The sequence below is a fragment of the Apostichopus japonicus genome, chromosome 13 (assembly GCF_037975245.1).
Source record: "Apostichopus japonicus isolate 1M-3 chromosome 13, ASM3797524v1, whole genome shotgun sequence".
Lineage (NCBI taxonomy): Eukaryota > Metazoa > Echinodermata > Holothuroidea > Aspidochirotida > Stichopodidae > Apostichopus > Apostichopus japonicus.
The window spans coordinates 8,499,669-8,517,100 of NC_092573.1; the positions used below are offsets into that span (position 1 = coordinate 8,499,669).

At 38.4% G+C, this 17,432-nt stretch overlaps 1 protein-coding gene across 2 annotated transcripts in view; it reads right to left on the reverse strand.

Annotated features, from left to right (window-relative positions):
• Positions 1-1,490: 1,490 nt before the first annotated feature.
• The window catches only part of LOC139978416 (high affinity cAMP-specific and IBMX-insensitive 3',5'-cyclic phosphodiesterase 8B-like), a 70,347-nt gene continuing 54,405 nt past the window's right edge, over positions 1,491-17,432 (reverse strand). The window contains exons 13-22 of one of the 2 annotated variants that reach the window (XM_071988630.1): positions 15,878-15,919; positions 14,349-14,406; positions 11,595-11,727; positions 11,225-11,423; positions 9,410-9,540; positions 8,650-8,736; positions 6,904-7,045; positions 4,869-5,033; positions 4,324-4,453; positions 1,492-3,385 (exon numbers count right to left, since the gene is read on the reverse strand). In XM_071988630.1, coding sequence (XP_071844731.1) covers positions 3,273-3,385; positions 4,324-4,453; positions 4,869-5,033; positions 6,904-7,045; positions 8,650-8,736; positions 9,410-9,540; positions 11,225-11,423; positions 11,595-11,727; positions 14,349-14,406; positions 15,878-15,919 — 1,200 coding nt within the window. In that variant the 3' untranslated portion in view covers positions 1,492-3,272. Of the gene's footprint in view, positions 3,386-4,323; positions 4,454-4,868; positions 5,034-6,903; positions 7,046-8,649; positions 8,737-9,409; positions 9,541-11,224; positions 11,424-11,594; positions 11,728-14,348; positions 14,407-15,877; positions 15,920-17,432 lie in introns of both variants that reach the window. The other variant, XM_071988631.1, reaches the window with a different exon arrangement.

Consider the following 17,432-nt stretch of genomic DNA (forward strand, 5'->3'; position numbering starts at 1 on the left):
AAACTATAACTGAACAGTAACCCCATATGATAACACATATGATCCTCACTGAATAACAGTGAAAACTGAGCTGCCCTTAGCTATATTTCATGATTTAAGTACTAGCCACTGAGTGCCGAATTGGGGTCCCAAACAGAGTACCCCATATGTTAGCACTCATCCTCACTGAGTAACAGTGAAAACTATGCTGAACTCGACTGTTTTCATCAGTTCAGTTCTGGTCACCGAGTACCAAACACTCCCTACTGAACTCAACAGCAACCTCGTACATTAACACTCTTCTCACTGAGTAACATTGAAAACTATGCTGCACTCGACAGTTTTCATCAGTTCAGTTCTGGTCACCGAGTACCAAACTCTTACTACTGAACTCAACAGCAACCCAATAGGTTAACACTCCTCACTGAGTAGCAATGAAAACTGAGCTGCACTCGACTGTTTTCATCAGTTCAGTTCTGGTCACCGAGTACCAAACTCTTACTGCTGAACTCAACAGTAACCCCATATGTTAACAATATCTCCTCACTGAGTAGCAAGATGAAAGCTGAGCTGCACTCGACTGTTTTCATCAGTTCAGTTCTGGTCACCGAGTACCAAACTCTTACTGCTGAACTCAACAGTAACCCCATATGTTAACAATATCTCCTCACTGAGTAGCAAGATGAAAGCTGAGCTGCACTCGACTGTTTTCATCAGTTCAGTACTGGTCACCGAGTACCAAACACTCCCTACTGAACTCAACAGCAACCTCGTACATTAACACTCTTCTCACTGAGTAACATTGAAAACTATGCTGCACTCGACAGTTTTCATCAGTTCAGTTCTGGTCACCGAGTACCAAACTCTTACTACTGAACTCAACAGCAACCCAATAGGTTAACACTCCTCACTGAGTAGCAATGAAAACTGAGCTGCACTCGACTGTTTTCATCAGTTCAGTTCTGGTCACCGAGTACCAAACTCTTACTGCTGAACTCAACAGTAACCCCATATGTTAACAATATCTCCTCACTGAGTAGCAAGATGAAAGCTGAGCTGCACTCGACTGTTTTCATCAGTTCAGTTCTGGTCACCGAGTACCAAACTCTTACTGCTGAACTCAACAGTAACCCCATATGTTAACAATATCTCCTCACTGAGTAGCAAGATGAAAGCTGAGCTGCACTCGACTGTTTTCATCAGTTCAGTACTGGTCACCGAGTACCAAACACTCCCTACTGAACTCAACAGCAACCTCGTACATTAACACTCTTCTCACTGAGTAACATTGAAAACTATGCTGCACTCGACAGTTTTCATCAGTTCAGTTCTGGTCACCGAGTACCAAACTCTTACTACTGAACTCAACAGCAACCCAATAGGTTAACACTCCTCACTGAGTAGCAATGAAAACTGAGCTGCACTCGACTGTTTTCCTCAGTTCAGTTCTGGTCACCGAGTACCAAACTCTTACTGCTGAACTCAACAGTAACCCCATATGTTAACAATATCTCCTCACTGAGTAGCAAGATGAAAGCTGAGCTGCACTCGACTGTTTTCATCAGTTCAGTTCTGGTCACCGAGTACCAAACTCTTACTGCTGAACTCAACAGTAACCCCATATGTTAACAATATCTCCTCACTGAGTAGCAAGATGAAAGCTGAGCTGCACTCGACTGTTTTCATCAGTTCAGTACTGGTCACCAAGTACCAAACTGACTACCAAACTCTTACTACTGAAACTGTAAAAGCTTAACTGTACTGTATGTATTACATACTTTAAACATTTCTGAATCCATTTTGCCTCGAACTGTGAAATTGTTGTTTTGATTACTGTTTGAATATTCAAATAAATCATTCCTAAGTTTTTGACAGGGCATAATTGATTTCATACCACGCTCAGATATGGATTAAGTAAATTGTTTACACATATGCAGAGTGTATAAGGTGAGGTAACCAAATCGCATCTTCTTGCACTTTACATATGAATGCCCCAAATTTGAAGAATACTTAAAGTTAATTCTCTGTTATATATCATTTGCAATGCCTCAATTAAGCTGAAAGTTTTGCAATGATTAAAATATCCCCCTCATTTCATTCAATGGCCAAGATCTAGCATTTCACCATTTTTTAGTTAATTTATTTGTTTCTTCTTTTTCTTGACATTATACCTAGGTCCAACCTGAGTAAAATTTTATAGGATTGTCACAATTGTGTACTCATGAATATACATGTACCGAAATATCAATTTTCTGAATATTCATGTCAGGACTTCTCAACTACTAATAATATATCCCACATCAGTTTCCATGACATGAGCTCTCACTGGTGTCATATGATATACCAGATTGATACCAAAAGTTTATCTGCTATGGAATTGCCAAATGTAATAGTCACCAAAATGGTCACCGAACATTGAAACACCGCTCTTTTGTGATATTTTCAGGACCGGCCATTTGTCACAACGAACGTACGTTATAATTACGAGTAATTGGAAACCCACCGAACATCAAACAGATGCCTTTGTCATAGTCATTGTACATGATATTTCATTCGCTATAAAAAATAATGCAGATATGCACGTTTCAAAAAAACAAAAAAGTCAGCCCAAAATTCGTGAGCTTCACAAATACTGCTAGGTAATGAAAAGCTGAAAATAACAAATTGACCGAGTATGTACAGAAATGTGGATGGACTGTGAACGAGTACTATACAAAATAAAAAGAATTGATAAATTAACAAGCACGAACACAGTCTCACACACAAAGTGAAACAACAGATGTATAAGGTGTGTAAAAAATATAGCCTCCACGTGTAACGAGGTATCCTTTGAAAACTCAGGTTTCTACACTTACTGGGTGCAGTGACCTTTAAATAATGGCGGAACAAGAATTCGGTCCTTTCCTTGGGCCCTTTGATCACTTTCATATGCTTCCAAGTGCAATATAGTCCACATACTTTGTTCCAACACACTGGTCTCTGTCAGTTATTTGGCAAGTGCAAAAAGACGGATTAGACAATGCCTGTTAAAAGCAAAGCTGCATGAATCCTTTGCACCGTTACCGTAGCTCAACTTCTCTCGTTCTCTCGTCTCGACTATCATAAAAGTTTCTCTCCCTAGTAAACTACCGAGTTCATATCTTGCAAGAATCCAATTGTTGCATGCTGCCAACCATCCCAGCTGAAAAGACAAACCTGACACTCTTTTGATGAAAACCACCAACCCTGCTCTTAAGATATTTGCTTAAGATGCACTCAGCGACAACGAGCTGCCCGTCCGGAGGTTCAAACGATCATGGTTTGTCGCCCTCTACTAACTTCTTTTTGCGATCCTTATCTTCTTGTTCCTTCCAGTATTTGTAGTTGGTATGGAGGTGTTCCATTAGCTCTGGAGTATCCGAGAATGCTGAAGGAAAGCACAGGGAATGTAACTTTGTAACAATTTTACATAAAAGTTTATCAAAATTTCAGACAATATATACAAATCTTAGGCATTCTGTTAAGCAGATAGGAAGCATGCAGCTGCAATTAAGATCCCCTCCAGCAACGCTGATTCCACACCAAACAATAGACTATACCTTCGGTAGACCATCAGCATTGCTTTATATTGTGTGAACTGCAAAGAACAAAAGGTTATGTCCTATGCAGAGTGGCTGCAGCCATGCTGCAAGCCCCTCAGCATCCAAAAAAGTTTGAAGAGACAGCTTAATGGGTCTTGAAAGCAATTTAATTGCATATACATACTAGGAATCTACTGGCAGTATTTCAACCATTACAGTAAAATTGAGATATATTTCAAATATCTCCTTGCCCTGCTCAAATATTGATTTTCTGCTTTTAGAAAAGGATTCTTAAAAATTTAATTGTATTGTCATTATCCCTTTGTCTTATTCAAACTTTGAAAAGAGGTGAGCAGGAGGAGGAGCAGGAGGTGGAGGAGGAGAAGAAGGAGAAGGAGGAGGAGGATGGAGGAGAAAAGGAGGAGGAGAAGGAGGAGGTGGAGGAGAAGAAGAAGGAGGAGGAGGATGGAGGAGAAAATCAGGAAGAGGAAATCAGGAAGAGGAGGAAATCAGGAGGAGGAGAAGGTGGAGGAGAAGAAGAATAAGGAGAATGAGAATGAGGAGAGGAGAAGCAGAAGGAAGAGAAGGACGGAGGAGAAAAAGGAGGAGGAGAAGGAGAAGCAGAAGAACAATAAGGAGAATGAGGAAAGGAGAGGAGAAGCAGAAGGAGAAGGAAGAGAAGGAGGTGGAGAACGGAGTAGAAAAAGGAGGAGGAGGAGAAGGAGAAAAAGGAGGAGGAGGAGGAGGAGAAGAAGAAGAAGAAGCAGGTGGAGGAGAAACTCACCATCCCAAGCATCAAACATGTCCATAATGAAATAGTCAATAAATGAAATCTGAGATTTTGGAATACTACAGGAAGACCGGTCAAAGACTGGCATGACCACCGGCAGGCCCCGTCTCTTCTCCTCATCAGTCTAGAAAAGATGGAAATAGAACCAGTGGAGATTAACTATACTTGTGCACCCTGTAAAAATCCCATCGCGAACTTGTCAGAGTACAAATCCCAGTAACTTTCAAGTCATTTTCAGGTAATTTCCAGTCATTTCAAGAGTTCCATTGGTCACACCTAATTCATACAAAATGCCCAAAACTCTCTTACTTGAAGTGAATGCAACTACTTATAATTTAAATGCATTCACACTTTGACAGAAATTGGTTTCTTTAACAGAATGCAATATGAAATCACAATTTTGGTCACTGAACATTGATTGCTGATGACAAAGTATATGCTTGCCTTTTCTCTTTATGTACGTTTTGTTGGGGAGCACCTGTGCTTGATATATATCATACTGACTGTCCCATGCATCATGCTTTACTAATTATACTCACCTGGTTAAAGTACTCCTGTGATATCCTGTTCGCCCACGCCACACATAGGTCAACAGGCCGTGTTGGGTTTGCTACATCAGAACACTTTATCAGCATGCGTCTAATTAATGCTCGATTCTCTGGAGTCGTGAGAGAAGCCGCATCAGGCGTGCTTTGACCGCTTTGCTGTGGGTTATAAAGTCGTAAAGAAATATGAGACTGATGGATAGATTTTAAAATAAACAACAGATTACAAATATCTTCAGTCTATATGACCACTATTCACTTAATATTTCATTTCATTTTATTCCGTTGTTTAAAAACTAAAACTTACTTCTAAAACACATCGACTTTACACTGACAAACATTCCCCCCGCCCCTAGGAGTTATCGGCTCTAGAAGACAATGTACTATACACTGACAAACATTTACACAGACACCAGGAGTTATCTGCTCTAGAAGACAATGCACTATACACTGACAAACAATCACACAGACACTGCTGCATGTATTCCTGTTACATAATTGAAAGCAGAAAGACATCAACGGCCAATTGATGAAGTAATCGGAAGGTCACAAAATAAAACAACTGTTGAGAAAACCTCTTGCAAACCTTACGCTGAACCTTCCAAGTTGACGTCAATCCAATTCCGGTAAACGTCCTTATTTACTTTCCCAGTTTTTGGGCAGAGCTTGAAATCGAGGCCATTATAAGGAATGACCACAATGATTGATGTATGCAGGCCAATATCTGCCGTCAAATCACTGCCCGTAGGTAACAAGCAGTTGTTTCAATGTCATGCATCCGAAATGCACAATCAACAAGATTTATAAAGACAACAGGATATATTCCTCTCTTCACTCCCCCCTTCACCCACCCCCCATTCTTCCCTCCCCCCACAAATGTAGGTTTAAAGTAAACAAATCACTTGAAGGATGCATTAATCTTAAAAGAGGTATTGGAAGGGAAGAATTGAAGATTATTTATACAAACTTCAATTAAAGTCAGTCCCACATTCATATCTTGACAAGACCAATGTGGATTTTTCCTTGCTTGTTTGTAAAAGTCATCAAGTTTGGAGGAGTATCTTTCCCTTTTTTTAAACAATGATTTACATTTGGACTGTTTAAAGATCACTCCACACACCCTTCCAGCTAGTATGGGTTTATTACTTGAGCAGAAGTCTTACGATACTTTGTAAGGTGTACATGTATTTGACATTTTACTAATTTAGTACTCAGTACAAACTTTACCCAATCTTTACTTTTATTATAACATTTCGTTTAATACCACGTGGCAAAATCCAGTAAATGTTGACAATACATGAATTATTACATCAACACAGTTTGTCCTACCCATATGGCCAAGGTTCTCCCTCTTTCACCATCTGATTATCTAACTTCATGAATATTCAGAGATTTACTGATATTGGTGATAGCCTAGAGTCAAGACTGAGCTGTCAATGGGGTCTTGTTAATAGTAACTTCCAAAGACTTTCTGTAACACTCATTCTGTAACAACCAAACATTTATCTGCTTTTTCATGAATTTTTTGTCACATTTACATGACAATCAGATTGCTTCCTGTCTGATATGAACTCCCGATATACTCCAAAGGTTTGCTACTTCAACCATCTCTTTGGGTTAAAGGTTACAGATTCTTCAGTCAAGTTGAGCAGACTCCCAGAAGTCATTTCACTCAAAATAATTCTGAAGCCACCGATTCAAATCCTATTCTTGCCAAAAATATCTTTGCCCTTTTTCAAATTTTGATTGTAATTCCCCAGTCAGTCTGTCTATTCAACACATAAACTAAGACACTCTCATATATACTGTCACCGTCAAATGAATGTTTAACTTAAACAAGTTAGAAATGGTTTTAATTGATCTTGAAAAATGTTGCCATCCAAACAATACACTAATCAAGACCAATATTAAAAGCAAATCTTAAATTTTCATAAGTGTGGCCATTTCTCTTGATTATAAGTTACTTAGCCTAAACTTAGCCTAAGTACGGGGGCTTTAGTAGCAGATATCTATCACTACCAATACATACCATGGATGAGTTATCATCTCCGTCTCGTGTGCCTGGTTTGTTGATGCAATTCACAAACTTGGAGAGATGTTCAAAGTGCCTCGTCATCTCTGTGGCTAGTACCATGTCTATCACAGAGTGACGTATCGCCCGGTAATCTTCCCTGTTTGTTCGTAATAGAGAAGAAATGTTGATGAGTATGACACTTTTAAGGGGATCAAGCTTCCACTGGCAGGCAATGTATATAAAGACTTATCTTAAAGAGAAAAAGATTCCACTGTTAGTCAAAAAACTCCATCTCGATATCTTCTCTCCCTATTTATCGAGATATATGGTTGAATGTCATATCTTATTCGACACGATAGACCATTGACTCGATCTTCCAGGGAGTGGTGGCTCACAGCGGGCGCCATATGGTCTGTGATGTCATCACAGAACGGTTCTTCAAATACTATTACTATCCTGCTATATGTGATACATTTAGATTGTGTACTTAATAGCTGACAATAGTCTCTCTACTAAGATTTTCATCAGAATGAAAGTTTTTTCTTCACAGAAATACTTTTACCTCTGTGAATATAAGAGTCACTGTTATAAAGAAAAAACACAAAAACATTTTCAACTAAGATTGCAGTTGAAGGTGACATCATCCACACATCTGTTTCCAGATGCATTCACGTAATATCACCAAATTTGTTAACAATATATATATATCTATATATATCCATATATATATATATATATATATACTGTATATATATATATATATATATATATAAATTGCTATTCAAAATGATATAAAAGATGTGACTTTGACCTAATCATTCAAAACTGGCAGCATTTTAGGTGATGAATAATCTTCCATTAAATAATTTGTGTCACTCTGAAGGAGTACATGTAAAAGTATTCAGATATAATCTGCTGAATCATGCCTTGGTTGGGTTTTCCCTGTCCTTGGCATTCAGCCATATGTCGACCAATCATAATAAAATAAGACAAACCTTTGCAATTTTAATGAGCCAAACTTGGCTAAGAGCCAGCCCGACGTCTGTTTGTACCTACCTTCATAAAATATGCACAATGTGGGATTATAGATACATAATTCCAGCAACAGCAAAATAAATAACAAATCCACATGTCTACTTGGATGAGAGATCAGATGCAAATGTTAAAGTGACAGCGCCTGAGCAGGAATGCTTCCGACGATCAATACAAGAATGGCTTGATGTGACACCAGTGCTCAACCAACATTTTCTTACGGATAGAGATTTCAAATGAGCTTCTGTAACCCTTTGAAAAATACTAAACTACACTAAACCAGTTCTTTATTTGGATTTAACATTTTGTTCAATTCGCTACAGGCTGGTATGACCATACTCAACCGCTTGAGGAAAGATCAAGTGCCCTGAAAACATTGATTTGCTGTTTTAGTGTTTAAAAAGTATACCAGAAAAGATAACATTGGGCATAAGGCTTGGAGAAGAAACAAAAACTACTTGAAATTCATGGGACACAAACCATCTTTTGTTTTTTTAAATTTCCCTTGCTTGCTTAGTATTGGGGCAACCAATTAATGCTTGTATAACACAGAGATCAATTATTTTAGGTGACAGTACAATTGTTTATGTAAATATTTTACATGGCTTGGTCTGAGTAAACAACAAATGCTACAGAAACCCGAAACAGCTAAAGTGTAGATTTACACTCTAACCTGCATCATCTATGTGTGTAGAGAAACAGTTGCTATGGTAACAATAAATGGCTCACCTATCTAGCTCTTTAAAGATGTTACAGCTATCCTCTCGGGTTGTTAACTGGAAGGCAAGAGCAGAGTGATGACTTTCCAACACAGCACTAGAATTCAGAAGAAAGTTTGAATGAAATAGTAAGGTGTAAAAGATTTAACATGAAGAAATAACTTGTTATCTTTATGACTAAGATATATGCAAACAGTGTCATTTAACAAAACTTTTGAGGTAATTAATGATTCAAGAATGTAGTAAGAGGCAATAATTTGTAGTATTCAATGGCTAGTGGTGGAGCAGTCTACATAGCTGAATTTTCATGCATTCTGAGGAAATTCTGAGGGGTTGGGATGGGGGGGGTGGGGGAGGGTGTGTCTAATGGGTCATGGCTCAGTTCTCATGGAAGACCGTGGGTATTGGGTTTAAAAGTTTTTGAACCCCCCCCCCGGTCTACAGCAATGAAATTATAGCTAATTGTAAGTCAAGTTTCAAACATGTTTATATACTAGCATACAGTGTTTCTATGCTATAAAACATAACCATTCAAGAATATTTTGCTAACTTAGAAATGTACGCAACCAACACTTACATGAACAGATTTCACTAAGGTATTGTTATGTTCAACATCTTGTTAAAAATGACAATTTTTTAAGATTGAAGTGCTCTTAAATATCTGCGATTATGAGATCCCATTTTGTACTCTGTAACCACTCTATTACCATATATACCAAACATACAAAATGATCATCTCATCAAAAAATGAATCTTGAGTATATTCTCACGTATCGTTATAGAGTATCGCAAGCTCACTGCCAGCATTGCACAAGAATGAGTTCGTTCTCCCTGGGTGATTGACATCATGAACGATCGCCGCTATCAAGGAAGCCACTTGATCAGCTGGTTCAAAACAATTCTGGGAAAAGGAGAATGAATTAAGAGGTAAAGCATACACCTACACACAAAGTACTTATTGATTCAACAGAAATGTGCCACGTACATCCTGGGGACTGTGTCAGTCGGAATGTTAAAACTCTGCAAGGTAGGATAAGATATGTATCTAGATCTGTAGATGAAGGAAAAATTGCATTGCAGGAGAAAGTGATTTTTATCCAGATTCTCATCCTGTATCCTCTTTGACTTCTTTGCAATATTATCTTTACATACTGACATCATTACTGAAAGTCTGAGGAGGAGAAGGAGAAGGAGGAGAAGGAGAAGAGGAGAAGGAGAAGGAGGAGGAGGAGAAGGAGAAGGAGAAGGAGGAGGAGGAGGAGGAGGAGGAGGAGGAGAAGGAGAAGGAGAAGGAGAAGGAGAAGGAGAAGGAGAAGGAGAAGGAGAAGGAGAAGGAGAAGGAGAAGGAGAAGGAGAAGGAGAAGGAGAAGGAGAAGGAGAAGGAGAAGGAGAAGGAGAAGGAGAAGGAGAAGGAGAAGGAGAAGGAGAAGGAGAAGGAGAAGGAGAAGGAGAAGGAGAAGGAGAAGGAGAAGGAGAAGGAGAAGGAGAAGGAGAAGGAGAAGGAGGAGAAGGAGAAGGAGGAGAAGGAGAAGGAGAAGGAGAAGGAGGAGAAGGAGAAGGAGGAGAAGGAGAAGGAGAAGGAGAAGGAGAAGGAGAAGGAGAAGGAGAAGGAGAAGGAGAAGGAGAAGGAGAAGGAGAAGGAGAAGGAGAAGGAGAAGGAGAAGGAGAAGGAGAAGGAGAAGGAGAAGGAGAAGAATCTATGTGCTTGAAATATTCAAAGCATGTTTTATAGTAAATGATTCATCCCTTACACACTCACCATACAGATTGGATGATATAACTGTGACCATAATAATTTATTGCAAAAGGAAACATCACTTTAGATCATAGAATCACTCAAGAGATTACGAGAAGAAAACAATAAAAATACTCTAAAACCACAAAATATGCAAAGGTGCATCTCTTAAGTGAAACACTACTTCAAATAGCATTGGTACATATTAAACACTGACATTTATGGATCATTCAAGAGGCTAGTACAAGAGTCCACTTCAACGGTGGTGACATTTACAAGCATTCCCGACCATACAACACTTGTGTAACACCCGATGCTTCCAACTAGTTAATCATGGAATCACCGAAGTGGATGGATATAAGGGGTCTAGAGTAAACAGTTATATAAGGAGGCATCTCTCTATGACACAGTTCTTGCATGATATTGACACAATTAACCGTAATTCGCTGCTTGTCAAACAGCTCTTAGCTCTGACGCTTGAGACTTTGGCCACTTATTTTTCACACAGGTAAGAATACTATATTGCATCTAGTATTAAAGAAATTCAATCATTAACCCAAACCAGTCGACTATCAAAATGAGGAAGGAAAGAGTACTAAGAAAAGAAAATGTGTGGAAAGTTTGGATATGCTTTTTACCATTTATTGATCACACAAGAAAAAGGTTTTAAGTACCTGGGAGACAAAAGTTTCTTCTGAAGAGAATCATCCACGACTTGCTAGTTTGAGAGAGTTGCAGATAAAAATCTTTTATTTTGAATAATGTTGCATAGGTTTATAACACTACTAGTAATATGGCAATCACTGCAAGGCGCTTCGTTACTAAGATGTGGAGAGAGATGTGACCGTACCTTCAACCGATCTTTTTGAAGAAAGTAAGCAGTGGATTGTAAAACGTCTGCAGCATGTGTTGAGTTGTGGTAGGGATTGGAACTATGATAGTTTGACTCGATGACTTGTAACCAGTTGCGAAGCACGTCTTCGGAGACTCCCAGAAAGCTGGACACGTTGAAACGGCTGAATATCTTCAAGCCGAGATACGTCAGAGGCCTGAGAACGTTGAAGAAAAGAGCGTGTAACGGACAATACAATCACAGCGAGGTCTTCTTCACATTTAAAAAAAAATAAATTATTACACCCCGCAAACTAGATTTCTCTTCCCTTCCCCCAAACCTCCTTATCAAGGATATGCTGATAATTAATATACTCTGCAATGCTAACCTGTGATTTGTGAGTCTCTCTAACTGAAGAATGTTAAAGTTCCACATATGTTCCCCTTCTAATATCTTCTGTACTTCCTGAGGTGCCTGGCTGAGGTGAGTCGGAGGGGTCGCAGGAGGTGGGAGGTTCACATCTGTCGGACAAGAGAAGATAACGAACGGCGAGATATAAAAAAATATATATAAGGCAGAGCTTGTGAAGAAAAAGAAGCACATTGACACAATTGCCACTTTAATAGCTAATTTGTTTTTGGCCGTTGACATGTTGGTAATTTATTCACTTCATTTGGACAAAATGCATTTTGAGCATTAACATATGATGTCATACATAAACTACAATGGCAACAACTGCTTTTCTTTTTTTCTTCAAACTTTGCAATGATTTCATGACCTTGGAAAACAATTCAATTCATCAAAATTGAATGGTGATTTCAATTGTGTCGCCATTTTTGCATCGTCGCCATTATATAGAAATATGACAGACAGAAGATTGATTTGTCGTCCATGTATAACATCACAAATAAATATTGCACAAATGTACTTATCTAAATAAAATGGATAAGTTTTTAATATTTAACACGTCAGCAATGGAACGAGCTACCAAGATAGGAATTAGACTAATGTGTTTACCTCATATATTACTCTGACATCCTTCTAACTATTGTAAAAATTATGCCAAAATGAAGAATATCCCCCAAAATGATTGTGCAGTGGTACAGTATGCTACCCCTCTTTCTGCATAAAAAAAATAACAATTCGAATGCAGAAAGTTTTCTCACAAATAAAACTATTGTCAAGTTTGCTGTAGATGTCAGCAATTTTTATTAGGCATCTGGCAACAGCAGTTGCAAATCTCTGTAAAAACATATTTTAATCAGCATGGGCAAATTTATGTTTTCAATGAAAGTAGTCCACTTCTGCTTCACATAAAAAGAGATCAACCTTATCACCAAACTATGGCAGAGCTGTTTTCAATGAACACTGTAAATCATAAGCTTCACATAAGTCAAATCTTATTTCAAAAGTATGCAAGAAAAGTTGTTTCAATTCCCTGTTACTTGTGATAACTCTTAAATCAATTTTCTTTTTAGAATTGACAAATATCTATGAATTAGCTCCCTAATTAGATTTCAGGTAGTGAAAACATTATAGAAGCATTTCTCTGTTTGATCATTTGTAAGCTGTATTTCGAATAATAGTCAGTAAAGGTTTGGGTAAAATTTACTAAAACTTGGCAACGAAAATCCAAAACCTATTTTTCCTTTATTGACTTCACTCCGGTGAACAATGCAGACACAAATGTAGTGAGATTATGGATTAAAACAAATATTAACACAAACACACCCTTAAGAAAATCCTTTCTGTGACAGAATACAATCTAATTTTCATGTCTTATTTTGTTGATCTGTTTCAGAATCAGAATATAAGAAGGGGGTTACCACATTGATCGTAATATCAATATGACATGTTGTCGCATCTTCCGCAATAGATTTGATGCAAAGACGACTTAAAGTATACGATTGACTGACAAAGAATTACCTTGAAAAGTGTCGTTAAAAAGAGAAGATTGATACGTTAAGGAAAACTCCAAACTTCCTCGACAAAAAAATGGGTTATTAAGATTATGCAAAATACACCTCGGGGACAACCTAGCATTGACAAACCATTAAAAGAATGTGTCTCGACGTAATAAACCAATTTAGTTAATGGATAATATGCGAGTTCTACAGCGAGAGACTCGCGGGGCACGTTTAATGCGGACATCAGGAGTAGACGTGTCCCCTGCGTAGATATCGCCCGAGCAGACAAATATATTTGACTAATGAAGATATGCAATTCCACATCCCTGGGATCAGGTGACTCCGAAGAAGAAAAATAACAATCCACCGCCAGATTACCGAGCCGAATAAATTTGAATATTTCCAGAGAGGATTTATCATATTGCCTTGCGGATGTATATCGGAAATTAAATGCCAGTTCTAGATGACTTCACGCAGCGACGATTATGATCAACTACGGGAGCATTGTATATTAAAGTGAGCGTGCACTCAATATATCTTTTCCCTTGTATGTCTACGGATATATAATCGCGGAATATTCATGCTGTGGCACAATAGATTACCGTCGGGGCTTGTCGAATGTATTTATTTGTACATGAAGTAGCAAGGTACTGACAGCTGGTGTAAACAGCATGATATATGCGTTAATTAGGTTAAGGCAATGCACACTGAAGCATCCAACTCGCATCGATAATTAAGTCTCTGATAATGATGACGATGATGGCGGAATCCTCTCGGAATCCTTACCTGAACAAACACACAATATACATACACGCACACAAAATGTAGCCCGGAAATTGCACAATATTTTGTATGTTTCTAAGCTTCATTGTAAAATGATTGATTTTCTCAGTACTGTTTGTCAAACATTCTTGGAAAAACTTCCAAAAGAGAATATGAAGGATCTCCAGTCAACAAATCGAAAAACACAAAAGTGAGGAAAGCGGAATTTATCAATTTTTGGTATTAATTTACTTTACAAACTGCAAGAAGGTAACCGAGGATAATTCAACCCTACTACCTATGTGAATAATTACATAAAACTTCAATCTCTAATCTACGTGATGACATAAGTTATAGTTCTTGTTTTGAAAAATCTTGACATTGTAGAAATCACAGGTAGAATTTACTCACATGGAGATATTTTAATATATGCAACTGTCGTCTTGAATACACTGAAATTATAACTGACTTACTTTTCACGCCTGAGCATTCTGGCCCAGACAGCCGTCTCTTGTTGAGAAAGCAAGCATGCTGAAGAGAAGAGGAAAACGTATTTATCATGACATGCATTGTATACAAGTCTGTAAGTAGTTGAGGACAGGGTGGAGTGGGGGGGCGGTGGGGGAGGGGGAGGGGAACCTAAAATATCAGTCACTGTAAACAATACAAGACAATTATAAAATAACATGAAAAATTGATTTTTCACCCAATAGCAGGTGCAGAGTCATTTCCAAATTACTCTCTTAAATATTCCTGACATACAAGGAAAAAACAAACAAACAAAGCATAAAAATATAAATTAGCAAAGGTTCATGTTTGGTACATTTTTAGCAAGAAAGGGTTAGATTGACTCCTCCCCAACCCTTATATTCTCATACATTCTTTCAACAATCTCTGACCTCAAATGACCTTTGACCTTCACAGAAAAGAATAGGATAGGTTCTCGTACTCGATATGGTGGATCGTACATACCAAGTATGACATTCATCCAACCCTTACTTTAAGGGTTATCATGTTTCACAGGGTTTTCAGATTTTGAGCTTCTTTGACCTGAAATGACCTTTGACATCTACCAGTTTCAATAGGATGCTTGCACTCACCAAGGGGGGGGGGGGGAGGGGAGCTACATACCATGCATGAACTGCAACCATGCAGCACCTTTTGAGTAAGCCTACAAAGTTTTCACTCTTTGATCTCTGTCGGCCTCAAATGACCTTTGACCTCTTCCAACTGAATCAAAATAAGGTTTTTTGTCCTTACACCAAGCTATATCAACATAACAAGTATGAAGTTCAAGAAAGATGTACTCTTTGAGTTATCGTGTTTACGATGTTACTAGACTTTGACCTATGTTAACTGCAAATGACCTTTGACATCCACCAAGTTTTAATAAGGTTCTTGTAATCGCCAAGGGGGATCTACATACCAAGTATGAATTCAACAAGGAATTATTTTTTTAAGTGGTTCCCAAAAACTGCCATTTAATTCTAATTTCCAATTTGATGTATCATCATTGCTTACTAAACTATTATGAAGAGAGTTAAGGTTTGCCGACAAAAGCTGGCTACAAGATACATTATTACAAAAGTGAGCTTTAAGTAAAGGCATACCTGCCAAACTCTCATGGTGTTACTTTGAGACTATTCGTTATATGTATCCTGGCGAGATTCCCAAGTCAAAAAATTTACTGGGAAAACAAATTATAAGGAGACTGACAGGGGGTTGCGCCAATACTACACGATCTATCTGTCTGTTAAGGATGTGTCGTAAAACTCTCCAGGTTCCAGGCACCTATCTGCATGCAGGCTAATCTTTTTCCCAATTTCCTTTCCCGTCAAAATCTCCCGGTTTACACCTCTAGAGGGGCTTGGTTGGCAGTTCTGTAATCATCCAAGCTCAATTTGTCAAAAAAAAACACTCATTGATCGATACAGCCAAATGTGCATAACACATTATATCAACAATTTAATATAAATACAAAGAATTAATCCTGTGAACTTACTTGTGGAGAGTTGAGTGATGTCATACTAGCACTCACATTGTTCTGTACAGTCAAAACCATCAAGCAACAATACAAGATGGCGACAGTCATTTTTCAGCCAATCAGACGCAGCCAAATTTTTTTGGGGGGGTTCGTACCGTTGACGACGGGTGGTGGATGTTGGTGCCATGCAGGATAGGAATGATGTGTGCGATGGATGATGTAGGAGTAGGTGGGTGAAAAAAATTAGGGATAAAAAGATGAAGAGGGGGGGAAAACAGGAAAAACAAAACACAGAGCATAGAACTGTGGTCTACCAATAAATAAAAGCCTATGCACAGTGCAAAATATATCTATTACCTACAAAGTGCATTACATATAATATCAACGTTATATACATTTACGCCCATTGCATATATACTGTATCAGTGAGTACAGTCTGAGCATCTCTGAGCACAGAGCTTTTCTTAGTCATTTTCTTTGGTGTATGTGAAGGAGAATTGATTATGGACAGATAGATAGTCATGTTAAAAGTTGAAGGTTGCAGTCTTGTAGAAGGCCAATTAGAACCTTCTTGCGCTACTTTTCAACACTTAACTCCTCGTAGTCATTGGTAACTTAATTGTCAAACACTCACACACGGAAGTGTCAGTCGCTTCCGGGGCACAGCAGTGGACCACATTTACGTGGTCCCTCGGGGACTTCCCGTAGGGTGCAGCCACAAACTTGGAGGAGTGCAAATTATATTAACAAGTTACCCCACAATGTCCAAATTCCTACACTGGGTTGAAGAGAGGCAATGTAGATAAAGTGGCTTGCCCAAAGACACACCATTATGATCTGGCCGGGACTTGAGTCCTGCAATCCTTAGATCGCAAGCCTTAACCACTTGACCACAACGTCCTCGAGTTGAAGGTACTGACATGTAGTGAGCTATCACATTCAGTACTGGCTATCAGCAGGGTACCCACAGCAAAATGGGGGTGGGGGAAATGGGGATGGTGGTACAATGGGGGTGGGGGACATTTAAGATGTAAAAAAGTCTTATTCATGCAAATTTACTCCTAACACAAATTTCACTTTACTTTAACTTTTGAAATTGAATAAAGATCAAAAGTGGACAGCATGCATTCACACATATGAACACACCTATAAACAGGACAACATATGGAATTTCCTACAGAGGATAAGGTCCTTTTCTCCATGGTAACAATTTCCTATTTTATTATCTTCTTTTCTGAAACTTTCACGTCCTCACCTTTGCTGTATTAGGAGCCTTGATGAGGCAGACCTCTTTAATGAAGCAGCAGACACTGTATCTATCTCTGTTTCACTTTCTTTAATGTCTTTCAAGCTCATTTTCACGGTGAGATTCCACACCAAGGTAGAAAGAAGATCTTTCTCGATTCTCCACATGATATTTGTTAATTTTGAATTTTGCAATTCATGAGCATACTCCAATTCAAGACTACTGTTTCTGTTTATAATGCAATCAAAATTTTCATTTCTGCATCGACAAAGATGTTATCGATGGACAAAACCGTTGGTTGTCAAGACAAGGGAAAGGCTAAAGGAG